Source organism: Lonchura striata, chromosome 14 (assembly GCF_046129695.1).
Source record: "Lonchura striata isolate bLonStr1 chromosome 14, bLonStr1.mat, whole genome shotgun sequence".
NCBI lineage: Eukaryota > Metazoa > Chordata > Aves > Passeriformes > Estrildidae > Lonchura > Lonchura striata.
The window spans coordinates 189,719-205,903 of NC_134616.1; the positions used below are offsets into that span (position 1 = coordinate 189,719).

Below are 16,185 nucleotides of genomic sequence, written 5' to 3' on the forward strand. Positions count from 1 at the left end.
GGCACGAATCATACAGTAGCTGCCATTTGGCATTACACTTTAGGTAGGATGATCCAGTTCAGCCTGAACAGCAGTGCTCAACACTGTAAGCTAATAGAGTACTGTAAAAGGAGTCAGTACAGAATGTCCCTCCTCCTTGCAGAAGAGATACTGAGAACACTTTGAAACAATAACCTTCCAAGATGTAACACTAGTAATCTTGACTACCATCCAAGTGCCTCTGAGAAGAATATGTTTTTCTTTTAAATTAGAAAATAAAACCCCAAACCCATAATACTTGTTAACAGTAAATTTATTTGCCCTGGGAAATACTGCAGTTCTACCAATCTGTTATACAGATTTACACCTAGAATCTGTAGCCCATAATTGAGGCTCAAAGCAATATCCTCACCCCAAACATAAAGTTTAAATCTCTAGACAAGGTATACATGCTTTTTCTTCTTTAGCTACTCATTATGAACTGAGGGTTGTTTAAATGAGATCGGTTTATGAAGTCAGTATAAATTTTATTATTCATGATTGTTCATGGCTTTTCTACATGAAATACCAGTGCCTGAGGATTCCAGTCACATACACTGGCATATCAATATGTATGTAAGAGAAAAATACATCAAAATCAATACAAAGTTTTGAAGGAAGCACCTACTCCCAAGAGATGTACTGCTGTCCAGTGTACATAGAGGAACACTTCATTATTCTGGCCATTCATCACTAACGCTGTCTGAGTACACCAACACTCCCCTCTTCTCAATCCAGAAGGTTGGGGCAAAACTGTTAATGTAATAAAGCAGAACTTTCTGTGTTTTCTTGGTGAAGTCCTCTGTATTCAAGAGGACTAAGACTCACTTCTGTGTAACCTGCTCTTTTTATCAGCATAAATGGCAAGCACAGACATAAAAGCCAACCGAAGTATTTTGCTGCTAGGATGTGTGTGTAACGAGCAACAAACCAGCTCACTCTGCACTGCTGGAAGGTGCGAACTATGGCAGACAGCGGTTCGCTTCCACCAGAAATTTTATGTATATCCAAGAGATCGGTAGTGCTACTTTCAAAGGCAACTCCTGAATGCTTACACAATCCTCTAGAAAATGGTGGGCAACACTACACTCAAAAGCCAGGCTGCATCAGTTGTGATTTGTTATCCTTTGATTTTCCAATGCACATCCACTGCTGCACTGCCACCTTTTAGTCGCTGCAACTGGAAAAAGGAAATGCAAGTTAGTACCCTCTCAGAAGCCAAGAGATAAAAATGCTAGATTATCTTTGAATTCATTTTATATATACAGTTAATGCATTTGGATTGTATTTGATCTGTTCCAACATTATGAGAGCACATCAATAGCTAACTATAATAATCAAAATGCCCTGAGAACAGCTTGTATTAATGCACACTGCTTGTGTAACACTGTCTCCAGGGCAGGTACTAAGTACCACAATTCCTGGGTGTATTCCCCCTTCAAATTCTACTCACCACAAAATCCCACCAGCTCTTGGTAATCTCAACATGCTACTCAGGAGTTCTGTTATACACTGGTATACATACTGGTATTAATCTGTAAGCAATAATGTGCTATAAATAAAACAGAACTTGCAATCAAGGGAAGGTATACAGCTGGCAATTTCATTTGCACCCTGATTTTCCACAAGGCTATTATTACCCTCCTTGCCATAAATTAAGGTCTATTTACTGCTCCCTTAACATTGGTACCATGCCTGTTAAGGATCTGGAAACATTTAGAAACTGAAGAAAAGGCTGACAAAGTGCACTTTTGTCTCCAATATCCATATTTTATTACAACATGGTTACAACAGATTTACTAAACTGAAAAAAAGCACCTATTTTTTTTTTAAAGGAAGCTTTTTCACTTGTCAAGAATAATTAAGCTTCAGCTTCCCAACAGAGAGAACTGAGGTGCACACACATTTAGTTTAAAATGTTCTGACACAACCTATATGATGATTTGTCAATATCTTTTGAGGTCTCCTAGAATGCTGCATTAAAGACAGCATTTCATCCTCTTCATTAGAGGATTTAAGACCTACATCTGGGTCAAACTATAAATTTCAAAACTGACTCCTGGTGGTTTTTTGCAGGTGAGTGGGGAAATGAAGGGGAAATGCTATTTTTAGACCTATTTCCATAATCCCCTTTAGTGGCACACTAGTGACATCAGTGATTTTTAAAGGAAAAAGGTTAAGTTTTCTTAACATTTAGCAACACTTATTGTGAAGTATCCTTTCAGTAAGACTAATTTAAATATTTCAACAGTCACATTTTAAAATGTAAACAAAGACAAGGATAGCATTTGCTGGTTGAAATTTTATCAAGTGTCAGAGAAATAAAAAGCTGGTAGGGCAGTAGCTTCTGTTTTGCTTAACTTCATGCATCCCCTGAACAGAAAAAAACTTGTGATGATTCTGTATATTATCTGAAACAAAACATATTTTTCCTTTATTATCAAGGTAACGGCAGCAAATTATCAGGAGTGTTTATAAAACATTACTAGCATATTCTGTCAAGGGCATTGCACTGTTATTAAGCTGCTGTTACTGACACTCTATAGGGAGAATGAATTGTAACCAACTGAGGCGACAGACATCACACAATATACAACAGAACTTATCCTTCCCACAGGATAGGATGTCCCTGGTAACAATGACCAGCTGTCAGATAAACCAACTACACAAACTACAGCTTTTTCTTTTTTACCATTTTAAAGTTGGCTCTTGAAAGTAGAATTTGAAACTAACAGCAAAATAGGTTCTTGCATTTACAGACTCAATGAAGTACATAATAAGAGTACACATGCTTCTTTACATAAATGCTTCTGCTGGAAAATGTAGTTGTCCTTATCCTTTAATCTCAACTAGATTTTATCAAATTCTGCACACACTAAGTTACTTCCATTTTTTTACTAGCAATTATTTAGTAGAGAAATTTTATTTTCCAGAAAGCTAGGTTAGCATGACAGCCACTTCCACTTTTTTCCTTCTGAGTTTTCAGAGAAACAGGAGCAAGACACACTTTCACATAAAATCCAAAGACAGCTGTTCTTGAATCTTCTTGAAAAATTATTTTAATAGGGTAGGCTTTAGAGCAACAAAACACAGCTGCTCTACAGTCTTAAACCATCCTGGAGGCACCTGAAGTCTGCAGCTTAATCCCAGGACTTCTGCAGAGATCAATTCCTAATGCAAGATTATACTCAGTCTAATTGCTAATCCAGCACAACATTTAACAAGACTGAATAAATGTCTATACAACATTTATTATTGCAACTCTAATTTTTATGGTCAGCTGTTATAAAAATTCATACTCAGCACTTTCTGCCCCATGACTTGAAGTGAAGTTGTAAACATGTTTTTCTTTAGCTATAATCAAACTGGCCCTGTTTTTGCAGACAAGTAGTGTCTTGCTGCTGTTCCTAAGCTGGTTGGTTTACAAAACCTTCTTAAGCCTCCTCCTACAAAATTTAAACAGAAGTCAAAAACAACACTTAACTATGAAGAACATCTGTTCAAACCTACAAATACAATGAGCAGTGAACTTCCTTGCAGCTATTACACTGCTGTAATATTTACCTTACATATTGGTACAGGCACCACTCATGTCTGCCATCAACAGATGAACCAGCACTATTTCAGTGGTATCTTCTAGAAGTTATCCCCCTGCAATAAGAGAAGATATAACAAATTCAGAAAACCATGTTATACAGCACAAGCTAACCTACAGTAATTGCCCCCATTTCAAAACAATGGCACAAGTTTGGTTTGCAGATTGTTCAGTTGCAAGGTTTTACTACTTCTTTAAATGGTGGAGGATTCACTGGCTTGGAATGGACTGGAATGGCTTAGAGAAAGGTTGCATGGCTTATGTATTCTCATTCCTTTTCAATGGTGCACTGCCATGTTAAATCCTTAAGTTGAATGACAAAATTTACTGAGGACTAAACAGTAGTACAAAGGTTTTGGGTTTGTGTTTTTTTTGCTTTTCTTCATGTTTACTATATTCAAGAGTATCTTTTGAACTTCATGGCTTCACCCAAGTTCTAACAACTTGCCACAAGCTATGCCACATGTATCCCTGGGTATCCCTGCAATGCAGTGTCAAACTAAACAGTTAGGCATCCAACTAAACATCAAGTCTGCATTTCTTGCTTCCAACTCCCAATAGTTGAGCTGATTTTTATCAATCTAAACAAATTCCTGATTTCACAAGGCTTTAATTTTGCTAATGTGCTGTATATGCACCCTCTTTAAGCATCTTCACTGAGAGATACTGGTCACAAAACACCCCCTCCCCACTCCACATGGCAATACTGTGTCTCTACAGTGAGCTGCATCACAGCTTTAGTTTCAAAACTGGTGCCATAAATGTTTTTATCCAAGGATTGTTGAATTTGGAGAATTTCTAATGTATTGGGGAATTTATTTTCCTTTTTTTATTTAATCTAGACAGCACTTCCATTGCCAGGACATGCAGCTTGTCTTACTGTACTAGAAGAAGGTAACTTGTTTCAATTTTGACTTAGACTGAAAAACTAGTTTGCTTGCTTACCATCTTTGCTGTTTCACAGTCATTTGATGCTCTTAATCAGCTGTGGAATGCTGAAAGATTCACTTATTTTAGGAAGCCATAAGCCTTTCAGAAGTTGGAGAGAAAGACTTCTTTGCTTATCTTATTTTCTCCTTTGGAATCAAAGATGTTCCTTTAAAAGTGAAACACTACAGAGTTGCAAAAATTTGAAACAGTGTGAGTAAGCATTGATTTGCAGCTTCTTTGATGAAATTGGTCAATGGTTTGTGGGTTGTTGTTTTTTTAACAGTATTCTGTAGCTGACTTACATGAACATGAGTTTTTTGCAGGGGAGATCTTTAAACTCCCCATGAAACAGTAGGAAGGCAGAATAGAGCACTATCCACTTGCTTTTTCGGCTTAAGTGAATGAAATCCTCTATTTTTCTTTACACAGGAATCTGAAGGCATTTTGTACTGGGAACACTGCGACTTCAAATTCTAGGCACAACTGAGCTTTTATGTGGAATCATCCCCACCACCCTCCAAATCGCAACCAATACTTTCAGAATGAGATGCTGAACAGGTAGAGCTATCCATCTCCATGTTAGATGGTTGGATGCTGTGCGGAAGATCTTAAGAACAGCTTGTTCCACTCATGATGAAAATCAGATGGAAGTGTGGCATTTCAGGGAAACTTTACTTTGAAAATTACAACACTAGTACACAGCTCAAGCTTATACATTTAACATCTGCTTTCTGAAAGAAATGTTAACAATTTTGAAATGATATTAAACATTGTTTCAACTTTCTCTCACAAAAGCATAAGTCATGGAGGGGGGAAAACTTAACAGGCAACAATAAAAAAAGGTTAAAAACAACTTTTCCTTTTAGTAGTCCTCTGGTAGTAAAGATAGAACAGCTTCCACATTTGAGAAATAATCTGTCTTGGTCCAAAAATTTAAGAGTGTTTTTAGTATCTGCTTCTGCCTCCACCTCTATCGGATCTGCTTCCACCACGGCCACCACCTCTGGGTGCCCCGCGGCTTGAACTACTGTAAGAATCTCGAGGAGGTGGATAGCCCCTTTCCATGGATGGGGGAAGACCCCTGTCTTGTCTTCCAACACGATCACGGCCACTTGAGTAGACATCGCTTCTGCTGCTTGAGTAACTTTCTCGGCTTCCATATCCATCTCGTGTGCTGCCGTAATCATCATAGCGACTGCTTCCACCATATGATGGCGGGGGCCCTCGAGCAGGTGGAGCACTACGTGAGTTACCTGCAGGGTCAATGGTCAGGTAATATGGCAACACCATAAGTTATATAGAACAATTTCAAATCTGAATTTACAGAATTGCTGGATTAAAATGTTTACTGCTACTCTTTTTATATGTATTGAGATGGTCTTAATAAAATCTGCCACACTAATGGTATTTTAAGTGGGGATTGCATATCAGGCAGTGACTGGATTTAAAATTCTGAAGGAATGAAGATGGTGTTTGTTTATTCAGGCAGGCTCTTTAACTGGGTATTCCAGTACAGCTTGTTATTTTGGAGAAGAAACTCAGCCATATTTTCCAGAGACAGCTGTCATTCTGAACTGTAGACTTTCCTTCTTTAGCTTATAGCTTATTAACAAGATGACCAAATGATAACCAACAACTGCACTGTCACTGTAGGGGAAAGAAAGTGCGCCACTTCCCTCTAGAACACAAGCAGCCTACTCAAAATCAGATGTTATGACATCTGTACATTTATATAATCCTCAAAATGGATTCTTACCATAACTCTCATATGAATCTCTGTAGGAGCCTCCACTTGGATGATCCGAGTAGTCTCTGTCACGTCCACCACCGTATCCATCACGATCACTATAGGAGGAAAGACTACTAAGACTTAGTACCAATCAGACAGCACAGCAAGAGTACAGTGACAGGGAGAAAACTCCAACAGCAGGTACCTATATCCCCTGGAGGGGTATTCATCACGTGAACTGGAATGACCATAATCACGATATGCGTAGTCTCGGGGAGGTGGTGCGTAGTCCCGGGTATCCCTGGAACTGGGATAATCTCTGCTTGAGTAACTACGAAGAAAAAAAACTGAGATGTTAGCCATATGTCCTAACAAAGAAGGTCTAGAATCAAGACCCTTCTCCAAACAAAAAAACACTTCACTAAAATAAAACAGAGGAAGAATTTACCCATCTTTAGTGCTATAGCCATCATCTCTTGGAGACATGTAGACATCTCTCCGTGATGGCATTGGCTCTCTGCGTGGAGGACCACCGTAACCATCTCTTCCACGTGACACAGGAGCTTCAGAGAAACAGTCCATTTAATCAGCATTTAGCCATGCAGAACATTCAAGCAAGTGCTAGTAAATAGCTTAAAGCAATTTAATAGGACCTCTGGAGCCTACATTTAGAACATTTTGCATTTCTGCTTGTACAGTTTTATAACAGCACTAAAAGAAACATGTTCAAATTGCACCAAATTGTTCCCAACAACTAGAAAATTATACTAGTGTGAAAGGAACTAAAGGTTAGAAAAACAACACACTATTCCACAGCAGACTGAATCAATGATTTGCACTAGTTCCTAAGGGAAGACTAAGGTGCTAGAGCTGACTAAGCAATTAATTTAGTCAGGAAGTCCTTACCTCTTCCTCCCATGCTACTGCTACGCACTGGTCCTGAAGGTGCAGATCTTTTAGGTGGAGGGCCCCCACTTCGTGGAGGCGGACCCCTCTTCATGGGAAGTGGCCCTCGAGAAGACCCTAGAAGGAGAAGCCATGAAGCAATTATTATTTCCGTGATACTCACCTTCATTTTCTTAAAGCCTGAACTATGACAACCTAAAGGTGCTATTATAACCACTACACAATCAACAGTAACCCCCTAAAACTAGGCCTTCAAAGCCTTCTCTTATCTTCTAGCCACTATTAAATGCTACTGGCAGAATTGAGAGCCAAACTTTCCACAGCCTAAATTCCTGTCAAGAACTGTCTTTTAGAACTTATCCAAAAGCTACAGGGTGTGACACAAGGGAAAAAGACAGCTGATACCTGTAATCAGTCACAGCTTAAATGCTTAACAAGCTACTGTTCTCAGAAGACAAGAGCCACCTGGGAGGATGTACTAGAGAAGAGCCTACAGAGGGGAAACAGAGGTAATTCTACCAAGTCTGCAGAACCTACTATACAGACTCTTTAAGACAGAAGTTGCACTATTTCCAGCGGGTTTTTTTTCGGCATTACATCTTTTACTGTTACACCTCAAGTACTGCTTGCTAGTTAAATGAGTTTTGTTTTGATACTGAAAAGTCTGAATAAATAGTTGTATCTTAATCAATATCCAGTATCACGTCATATACTATCCTTACACTTAGAAGGCTTCAACTCAACAAAAAAAATGTTTAGCTGCCCTAACTCTCACTCTGATCTGGAAGGATCAGCCCTAAAAAATTTCTCAGTTTAGACCTCTTGCTATTAAGAATGAAAGGCAGTTTCCTTTCCCTGGTGGTAGCGAATCACTTTTTCAACTTGAATACCAGAAAGCTTCCTTTCTCACGTGCAAGGCAGGAGTTCTGCTTTTCTTTCATAGGCAAAAGTCAAGTGGAGTGTTAGTTGTAGAAAGGAATCTTCACATCTGAAAGCCTTTTCTTAAGGTGTACTTGCCTAATCAAAAATTTGACTAAACTGCCGAGATCATATTTCATCATTTTAATAAAGAACAAGGAGTGCACTATTCAGGTGTTTGACTTTTTTTTTTCCAGTAGGATTATGTCATCTTCCAATGGGATTGTCTTGTGTTGTCGAAGTGTATAATGAGAGAGGTCAATACATACCCAAGTGACTCCCTCTTGAAGGTGGTCCTCTCGCGCCACTTCCGCCTCTTGCGCCTCTAAGGCCCCTGGGAGGACCTCTGCTTCGGGGAGGGGGTGGCGGCCCACGCCTACCACCACTTTCAAAGGATGGCTTGGTTGCTTGTTCCACTTTAATTGCCTTCCCATCTAATGACTAAAGAAGAAGCTGCTTTACTTACTGCTCAGTCATGTTTGTATTTCTTAAATCAAGCCCCTCTTGCTTCACTATTTATAGGGCTTCCATTTTATAAGTTAGAGCAACTCTAGAACCGATTTCAGTCTTCAGTATTAGTCCCCAAGTACTCAGCAGCATGTTGGGCCTAATTTCAATTTCTACAGTACTTCATTCTTGTGGTATTGATGGCAAAAAAACACAGAGCAGCATCAGAAAGGACTTTCAGTGAAAATACAAGTGTCCAATGATTACGGCAGCCCCACGTCATTTATTCTGTAAATGAAACATCATATATGATCTACAATTTACTTTCAACTGCCACGTACTTTTGTACTAAACTAGGAGTGCACCTGTAGTTACAAGATTAAGCTGAAGGTAACTTAGCTTCTGTCGGGATTTCTGGCAATAGGGAGGCCGTTTAGCACATTTTCTTGACGTCCTGATAAAACGGTGATCGCTGAAGTATTTAGAAGTTATTTCAGCATCTATACAGCAGACCGAGTATGACAATTCACCCCTTTATTCTAGTGTTTCAAGCAGGGTTTTCAATCAAGGTGACTGTCATAATTTACTCTACTACTTGCTTTTCCACAGGGAAGGTGCTTTGTGGTTGGGGTATTTTTGTTTGTGGGTTCTGTTCTGTCGTTGTATTTTTTTTTTTTTGGTGGTATAAAAAAAGTAGAAGCTTTTGCTGCAATACCAGGAACTCTGCAGACAACTAATATACCTCAAACATGAGCAGGTACTAACATGTTGAGTAACTCAACCTAGTTAATCAAATTTCTGTATTATCATTAAACACCAAATGTTTGGATATTATAGCAAAATCAAGACCACAAGCTCTGCTAAAATTAGTTATTGCATGCCCATCCTGGCAAACATGGTTTATTTGCCTTTTTTGTCAGTTAAATATTTAATTCTGCCATGACAGCTAATTAATTTTCAGGCAGAAAGTGTTATTTATTGCACTTCTTTGCTGCAATAAATGAACACAAACATGACTGCTAGTAATATCTTTATCTACACTGCTAATAGGATTTTATTGAAGTACTGAATATTTTTTGTTTTCTGTCAAAATCTAGTCTCTCTGAAAATTCACTGTAATAGTGCATGTATTTTGTGACCTCAGAGTTGTAGTGATAATTTGAAAACCTGTGTACATACAAAGGTTCAACTTGATCCATTGTGAGGGGAAAAGAGTAAGAAATACCAGCAAAATCATATTGGTCTTGACTTTGACTAAGTGCAATATTTTACTTATGGAAGGTTTCTCAAAGAGCCTTTTGGCATGACAAACTGAAACATCCATTCTAATGACTGGAACTTCTCAGTTTGCATCAAATTGATTAGCCATCATAATTAATCTCTCAGTTTAATCCTTCTCAAGCAGGAACAGAGGGCTTGAAGCCTTAAGCTTTGCTATGGCCACTGCTGTCCTCAAATTCATGGCAGATTCTTGACAGCTTGTTTTAAATTTAGAAAGCAAATACTGTAAACACTGTCCCCTTCTGCTAGTATGGGTTCTGAAAACTTGAATGCTAGGTGTAAGTTCTTTCATTTCTGTCAGGTAGGAGGTACAGTTTTCCTGTAATTTCTCCTCCTATTTTCTTCTGCCTTGCACTTAAGCATCTTACCTTGGCAAAAGATTGTTTCTTTGCAAACTGCTTTACAAAAGTAGTCTTAAATAGCTATTCCATAGGTCCAGAAAGACCTTCCACTAGGTACAAGAATGTATTTTTTGCTAACCAGAAAATATTTGTCAAAGTTAGTCCTATTTCAAAGCAGAGGGGACATTTTACGGTTTCTTAGCTCAAAGATAAGTCTTAGCTCACCAAACATAAAAGTCACACAACCCATCTCAGAATAAGGAAGTTTTTTCAATGAGCTCAAAGCACAAGCTGTCAACATGAACACTCATTAGTTTCTTTTTATAACCTTGGTTCAGAGTGTTATAGAAGCATATTTAATATGATATGAGCACCAGAAAGTCAAGTCACCCTGGTGCTAAAAAGCATGGAAATAATTTAAGCTACTAGTAATTTAGAACAGTAATAGTTTGGCAAAGTCTCCTATGTGTGGAATGAATAATCTGCACAGATTTGTAAAGTGAGACAGGGAACTTTAACCAAACACAATTAGAGAACTATCCTGCAAACTGTTCCACATTTCAACAGAAAAGATGAATGAAATTTGCATAATTTTGGGAGCGGGGCAAGAAGTCAAGTATTTCAAAGAAACTGTTACAATAACTTGCATGAAGCTGGTCCTAGCACCGCACCGGGTTTTCCTCTTCAATGGATCACTTCACTGTTGATGCTGCAATGACTCCATTTCTCCATGTTCCTTGATGGCACATTGAGTTTCCTTTTGCCATATATATCCAAGAAATGAAGATCCATTTCTCAAGAGGCCAAGCTTCTGTACATTGTATCACTTCTTTCCCAAAAAACAGGAAGCACTTTCTGTCAATCAGACAACCTTCTGTAGTGCTGAGTACAGTATACACTGTAGGGATTGTAGCATCTGCTTCCATCCTCTTAACACAGACCAGCTGGCTTGGCAGGTCTACACTGGAATTAAATCTTTGGTTTGTCCTGATCCCTTTGCCTAAGGTCATATCCTCTCTTTAATTATCCACTTCATCTTTAAAGATGTATAATCAGAAGGTCATGAGACCAGCCCACTGCACCAAACAACCATTACAGACTCAGGAGCATCCACACTGACGTCCAGGTAAGCATGTGCACTGTGTGTGGCATCAGGATGTAGACTTGACAGCCAGGAATTAAGATTCTTCTTAAGGAAGACTGGTAAGCTGCTATAAAGTACTTCTACATTTCTTTTGCACTGATCAGACATGATAGCATTGATTAAATCTAGAAGACAAAGTAATTGAAGTGAGAAATCTCCATCCAACTCCAAAAATAATTATCTTGTGATCTCTTTCTGCAGGACAAGCTCATCTTCAACAAGCAAGCTTTGACTCATCTACGCTTGTCCCAATATAGAGAGAAATATAGTTGTTCACATATTACCCCTCACCCAAATTGGTGCAAAACTGTGGATATATTTTCATAAACATTTGCAAAATAAAAAATCAAATGCCAATTCGTTCTCGCAGAATCTATTGCAGTCAGCCTCTTCTACTGGCTACAACCTCAAATTCCTTTGGGATAACAGAATGAGCAACAGACAGGCAATGCAGAACTCTTCTCCCTGGCCAGACAGGTCACCTAACTCCTTATAGACTGCTTGAACTGCAGTCTGCACAGTGCTTCTACTGCTGCTTCTCAAGTGCATTAAAATCTCAAGAACATGCCAATCCATCTTTTCCAAATGGACAAAAAGACCTTCAAGTTGTGATTTATGACAATTGCCTCTTCTCACACCAGGCCTCAAACACTGCTCTTCCTCAGAATTTGAATGCAGAGTCCTTTTGGAATACAAGCAGTACATGTTGTCCAGAAGGCTTTCTGAAGATGAGAATGAGAGACCACCTCATGAGTATCTTTCATATCCATGGTCAAAGCAAGTTGGACCAGAGGACATTCTAGGCCAAATCCCATCTGAAGAGGTTATTTTCATACACTACTTGCTGTTCTAATTTCAAAGCAGATGAAGGTACTTCTAGATTTATAGTGAAGATAAACCCATGAGAATGATGATCCACAAGGTCGTCATTTCTAGCATTTCTTGCCAGTAATGCAGATTGTGTATTCCAGAACAAGTAGACATAACCTCAGCCACAAACATTGTCTCATTTAGCTACCTTACCAAGCAGGACTCTCCCAAATGTTTCCAATGTGACCAAACACAGGCCTCAACATTCAAGATACAGAACAGTTGGTGATTTTCAGAGGGATTTTTATTTGCAAGCTGCACTCCACAAACATGCAGATCAGTGACCGAGTTTCTTTCAGTCTGACAATTACCTATTGGTCCTTGAAATTACCTTATATGAGAGTTCAGTGACCACTTCAGAGAAAATGAATTATTTAAGCATGGTAGTAAAAGTCTTTAGAACTGTAGCAAACTAGACAGTGGAGAAATAAAATTCAATAAATGGAGCACCTTGACAGATATTTAGGCTGATATAGAACATCATCCAAATTTGCCACTCTCTGCCTTGACAAAATTACTAGATTGCTTAAAAGGGAAGGAAGTCTTCTAAGAGAGGAACTCTATTGTGATAAGGTTGTCATGAAGCACTCAGAAACATCAGTACATGAAGTAGAAAACCCACTATCCTTCTGTAACACATAGCCTGCTGTAACACAAATACAAGAGGTTCTACTATTTGTGTTCACGAACACTACACAAAGCTGATTTTCTTATTCCTAAAGTTGTTTTACTTACTGTCTGCAATAACTGACATTTTTCTTTCACTTCAGCTTCTTAAACTAGCAAGACAAATATATCAAAATCCCAAGTATCAATCACAATTACTCAATGTTTATTCACTTTACTTGAATGGCATCTCAAGAGACACTGCTTACAAGGCCAGTGCAGTGTGACCTAAACACAACCATTCACATAATGCACAGAAAACCAGAGTCTGCAATTCAAGTGACCTAAGATAGCTTTCACTGCCTGAAGAGACAGCACCTCTATGAAGATAAGCAGTTGCTCACCAGAAAATTGCCAACTTACATCTACCATTTCGAGCACATGCCACAACAGATAAAGATTACAGCAGCCCACAATTCTTTGACAAACTATCCTGGTATTATCTTGGAACTTGTGCTGCAAATTTCTGTATTTTTATTTTTAAAAACATTACACTTCTTACTCTTAAAGCTAGACTATTGCTTTTTAGGGTGTAAATGAACAAATTCAGCTGCTGGCTAACTGCAAAGCCATCGCACATTAACTGTAAAGATGCCCCTCACACAGACCAAGCAGATCAATGATGCAAGTCACAAATGTAAAAGATTATCCACCAAATACCAGATAGCTCATCAGTGCTCCAACACTCAAGGGAAGTCACAGTCAACCCATATTAAGGGAACAGTTAGTAATTTTCAGGTAAGTCACTTCCCTAAAGTGTAATTTACATAGTACTGCATTCAAATACGATCAAAAAGGAAAATCCAACCCAAAAATCATTATTGAAACATGCAAGAATGTGAAAAACTCCCCAGCACTGATTAAGGAACAATAAGAAAAGAGCATAGCTGATTGCCAGCCAGACTAATTTTTCTATTAGCAAATCCATGAACAGGAGAAACAGATTTCAGCTTCACGGAGACAGAGACATTTTGTCAAATTTCAAGTTACAACTTGTCTCCATGATCTCCTAACCCATTCTCTTTCCAACTTTTATTACCAGTTGATTTACCCCAAAGATTAACTGTCCTGGTCAGTAGCAAATGCAACATATAAATGGTCTTAATTCCTACCTTTCCATTCATATCTCTGGCAGCATCTTTTGCATCTGCTGGACTCTCAAACGTGACAAACGCAAATCCTCTGGACTTGTTTGTTTCCCGATCTTTCATCAAAAGGACTGCAGAAACAAAGTCACATCAGCCTTCCCTGTAATTCCCTGTAAGGAACACTTAACCTTTATTTAACCTTTTAAGCTCAGAACTTCTTAGAGGACATCTAAGCGCTATCATTTCAGATGATCAACGCCAAAAAGTCATCACAGCTATGTTGCTGTTTGTTTTATACTATTACCATCTTAAGAAAAGCTCTTTTTACCTTCCACAATGCGTCCATATTTGCCGAATACAGCCTCAAGGGCTTTCTCATTAGTCTCTGTGTTCAGGCCCCCAATGAACAGCTTCCCAGGACGATCTGCTTCAACCATTTTGATTCTGTAAATGACCTACAAAAAAGAATGAGGCCATTATTAACAAAACATCAGACTGCAATACAGACTTCATGGTATATAAATGACTTCTGTCCTCAAATGTACAAGCAAATATTCTTCAGAAATCTATTGGGTAAGAAGTATGAGGCATATAAAAAAAAAAAATAAAGTAATTAGAATTTTTTGTACTGGAAGCAACTGGCAGTAGTATTAACAGTTACTTCTTCGTATTATATAGTGTGTTTAAAAGATATTAAATAGAACTTTGAATAGTCGAACAAAGCACTGTTAAAATGAATCAATATTGGTGAATGCAAAAACTCTTCAAAAACTGATGTTCCTTTTGTCCTTTGGACAGCAATCCTAGCACACGTTTCCTTTAAAGCCTGGACGTTTTAAGTAATTTACTTAATATGTCAAAGCAATACAAAATTGTTAACTCTTCAAAGCATCTAAGGTCAGTACTTTAAAATTAAATTCCTTCTTTGTGTCATTAAAAGTACATGGAGACTGTGCTCAAATCCTGGCCCATACAACATGTGAGACTGAACACCAGACCACCACTGCAATTCTACACATCAATGTAACAGCTACAGCCGCGGGGGCGGGAGGGCTTAAAGAAAGCCCATGAGCCGAAGACAAAGCCGGCGCCTGCGGACGAGCGGCCCGCGTGTCTGCAGCGCGATGGCGGGAAGGGCCGCGCCGGCTTCGGCACGCGCGGGGCGCGGACAAAGCGGCCCGAGGGAGCGGCGGCGGGGCCGGGCCGGGCCGCGGCAGCCCCGGCACACGGGGAGCGCGGACAAAGCCGAGAGAGCGGCAAGGCCAGGCCGGGCGCGCGGGGCCGGACTCGGCTGCGCTCCGGGCACGGGAGCGGGGGGGCCCGGACCCTCCGCGGGCTCAGGCACCGCCACAAAATGGCGGCCAGCCCTGGCAGCGGCCCCGCGCCGGGCGGCCTCCTCGGCGCTCCCTCTCCGCGCGACTCGGCCCCGTCCGAACACACAGGCGCGACACTCTCGCCGCTCCCCCTTCGCCCTCCCCCGGGACGCTGAAGAATCCCTGCACATAAAATGGCAGACACCGCGCCTGACACGGCCAGGACCCTCCTCGCCCCACCGCAACGGCGCGGGTCCTGCCGTCCTAACTGGAGCCGCGCAGGGAGGGATCGCGGGGCGGACCCAGCCCCGCCGTGACTCCGCTCCGCCGTGCGCGGCGCGCCACGCGGCCTGCACCCCGCGGAGCTTTCGCCGCGGGTGCCCGCAGCGCCCCGCGGTGCCGACCGCAGAGCCCGAGCCCGCAGCAGCGCTCACCTCCGCCCGCGCCGATCCGCAACTGCGCAATGGGGGTGAACAAAGGCGCTGCGGGCCTTTATAGCGCTGCGTCACACGGAGCCCCGGATGCGGCGGCGGCGCCGAGCCTGGCAGGGGGCGCCGAGCCCGGCAGGGGGCGCCGGTGGGCCCCGGGGCCGGTGCGGCGCTCCCGCCGCGGCAGGGGGACAGCGGGGCCGGAGGGGACGGGGCCACAGGGCCCGAGAGTCCCGTCCTGCCGGTAGCGGGCTTTGTTTGCCGGCTGCGCCTCATCCCGAAGGATTGAGGGCCCATGGGTAGTGCTGTGTCCAGTTTTGGACTCCTCATCACGAGAAAGGAGCTACTGGAATTAGTAATAATCACAAAGATGATTCGAGGTCTGGAGGATCTCTCTTTCGAGGAGAGATATGGAAGCTGGGGCTGTTCGGTCCAGAGAAGAGAAGAATGAGAGGGGATCTCACTAATGTATATAAATATCCTAAAGCCAGTTGCAAAGGGGATGGTGCCA

At 40.9% G+C, this 16,185-nt stretch overlaps 1 protein-coding gene and 1 non-coding gene across 3 annotated transcripts; both read right to left on the bottom strand.

Moving 5' to 3' along the window:
• Positions 1-5,196: 5,196 nt before the first annotated feature.
• Positions 5,197-15,803, bottom strand: RBMX (RNA binding motif protein X-linked). 2 transcript variants are annotated; one of them, XM_021542159.3, is made up of 9 exons: positions 15,681-15,803; positions 14,262-14,388; positions 13,958-14,064; positions 8,366-8,537; positions 7,179-7,295; positions 6,721-6,835; positions 6,478-6,603; positions 6,300-6,388; positions 5,197-5,796 (listed from the first exon to the last, which is right to left on the bottom strand). In XM_021542159.3, the coding sequence occupies exons 2-9, from the start codon at positions 14,368-14,370 to the stop codon at positions 5,489-5,491; spliced, it is 1,143 nt and encodes a 380-aa protein (XP_021397834.1). In that variant the 5' UTR covers positions 14,371-14,388; positions 15,681-15,803; the 3' UTR covers positions 5,197-5,488. The 2 variants fall into 2 exon arrangements, with proteins under 2 accessions (XP_021397834.1, XP_021397832.1); XM_021542157.3 differs by having other exon boundaries at positions 6,300-6,403.
• On the bottom strand, positions 14,138-14,209 carry LOC116183665 (small nucleolar RNA SNORD61). The gene has a single exon (XR_004148332.1). It is a non-coding gene; the product is annotated as a small nucleolar RNA SNORD61 (small nucleolar RNA).
• Positions 15,804-16,185: the final 382 nt, after the last annotated feature.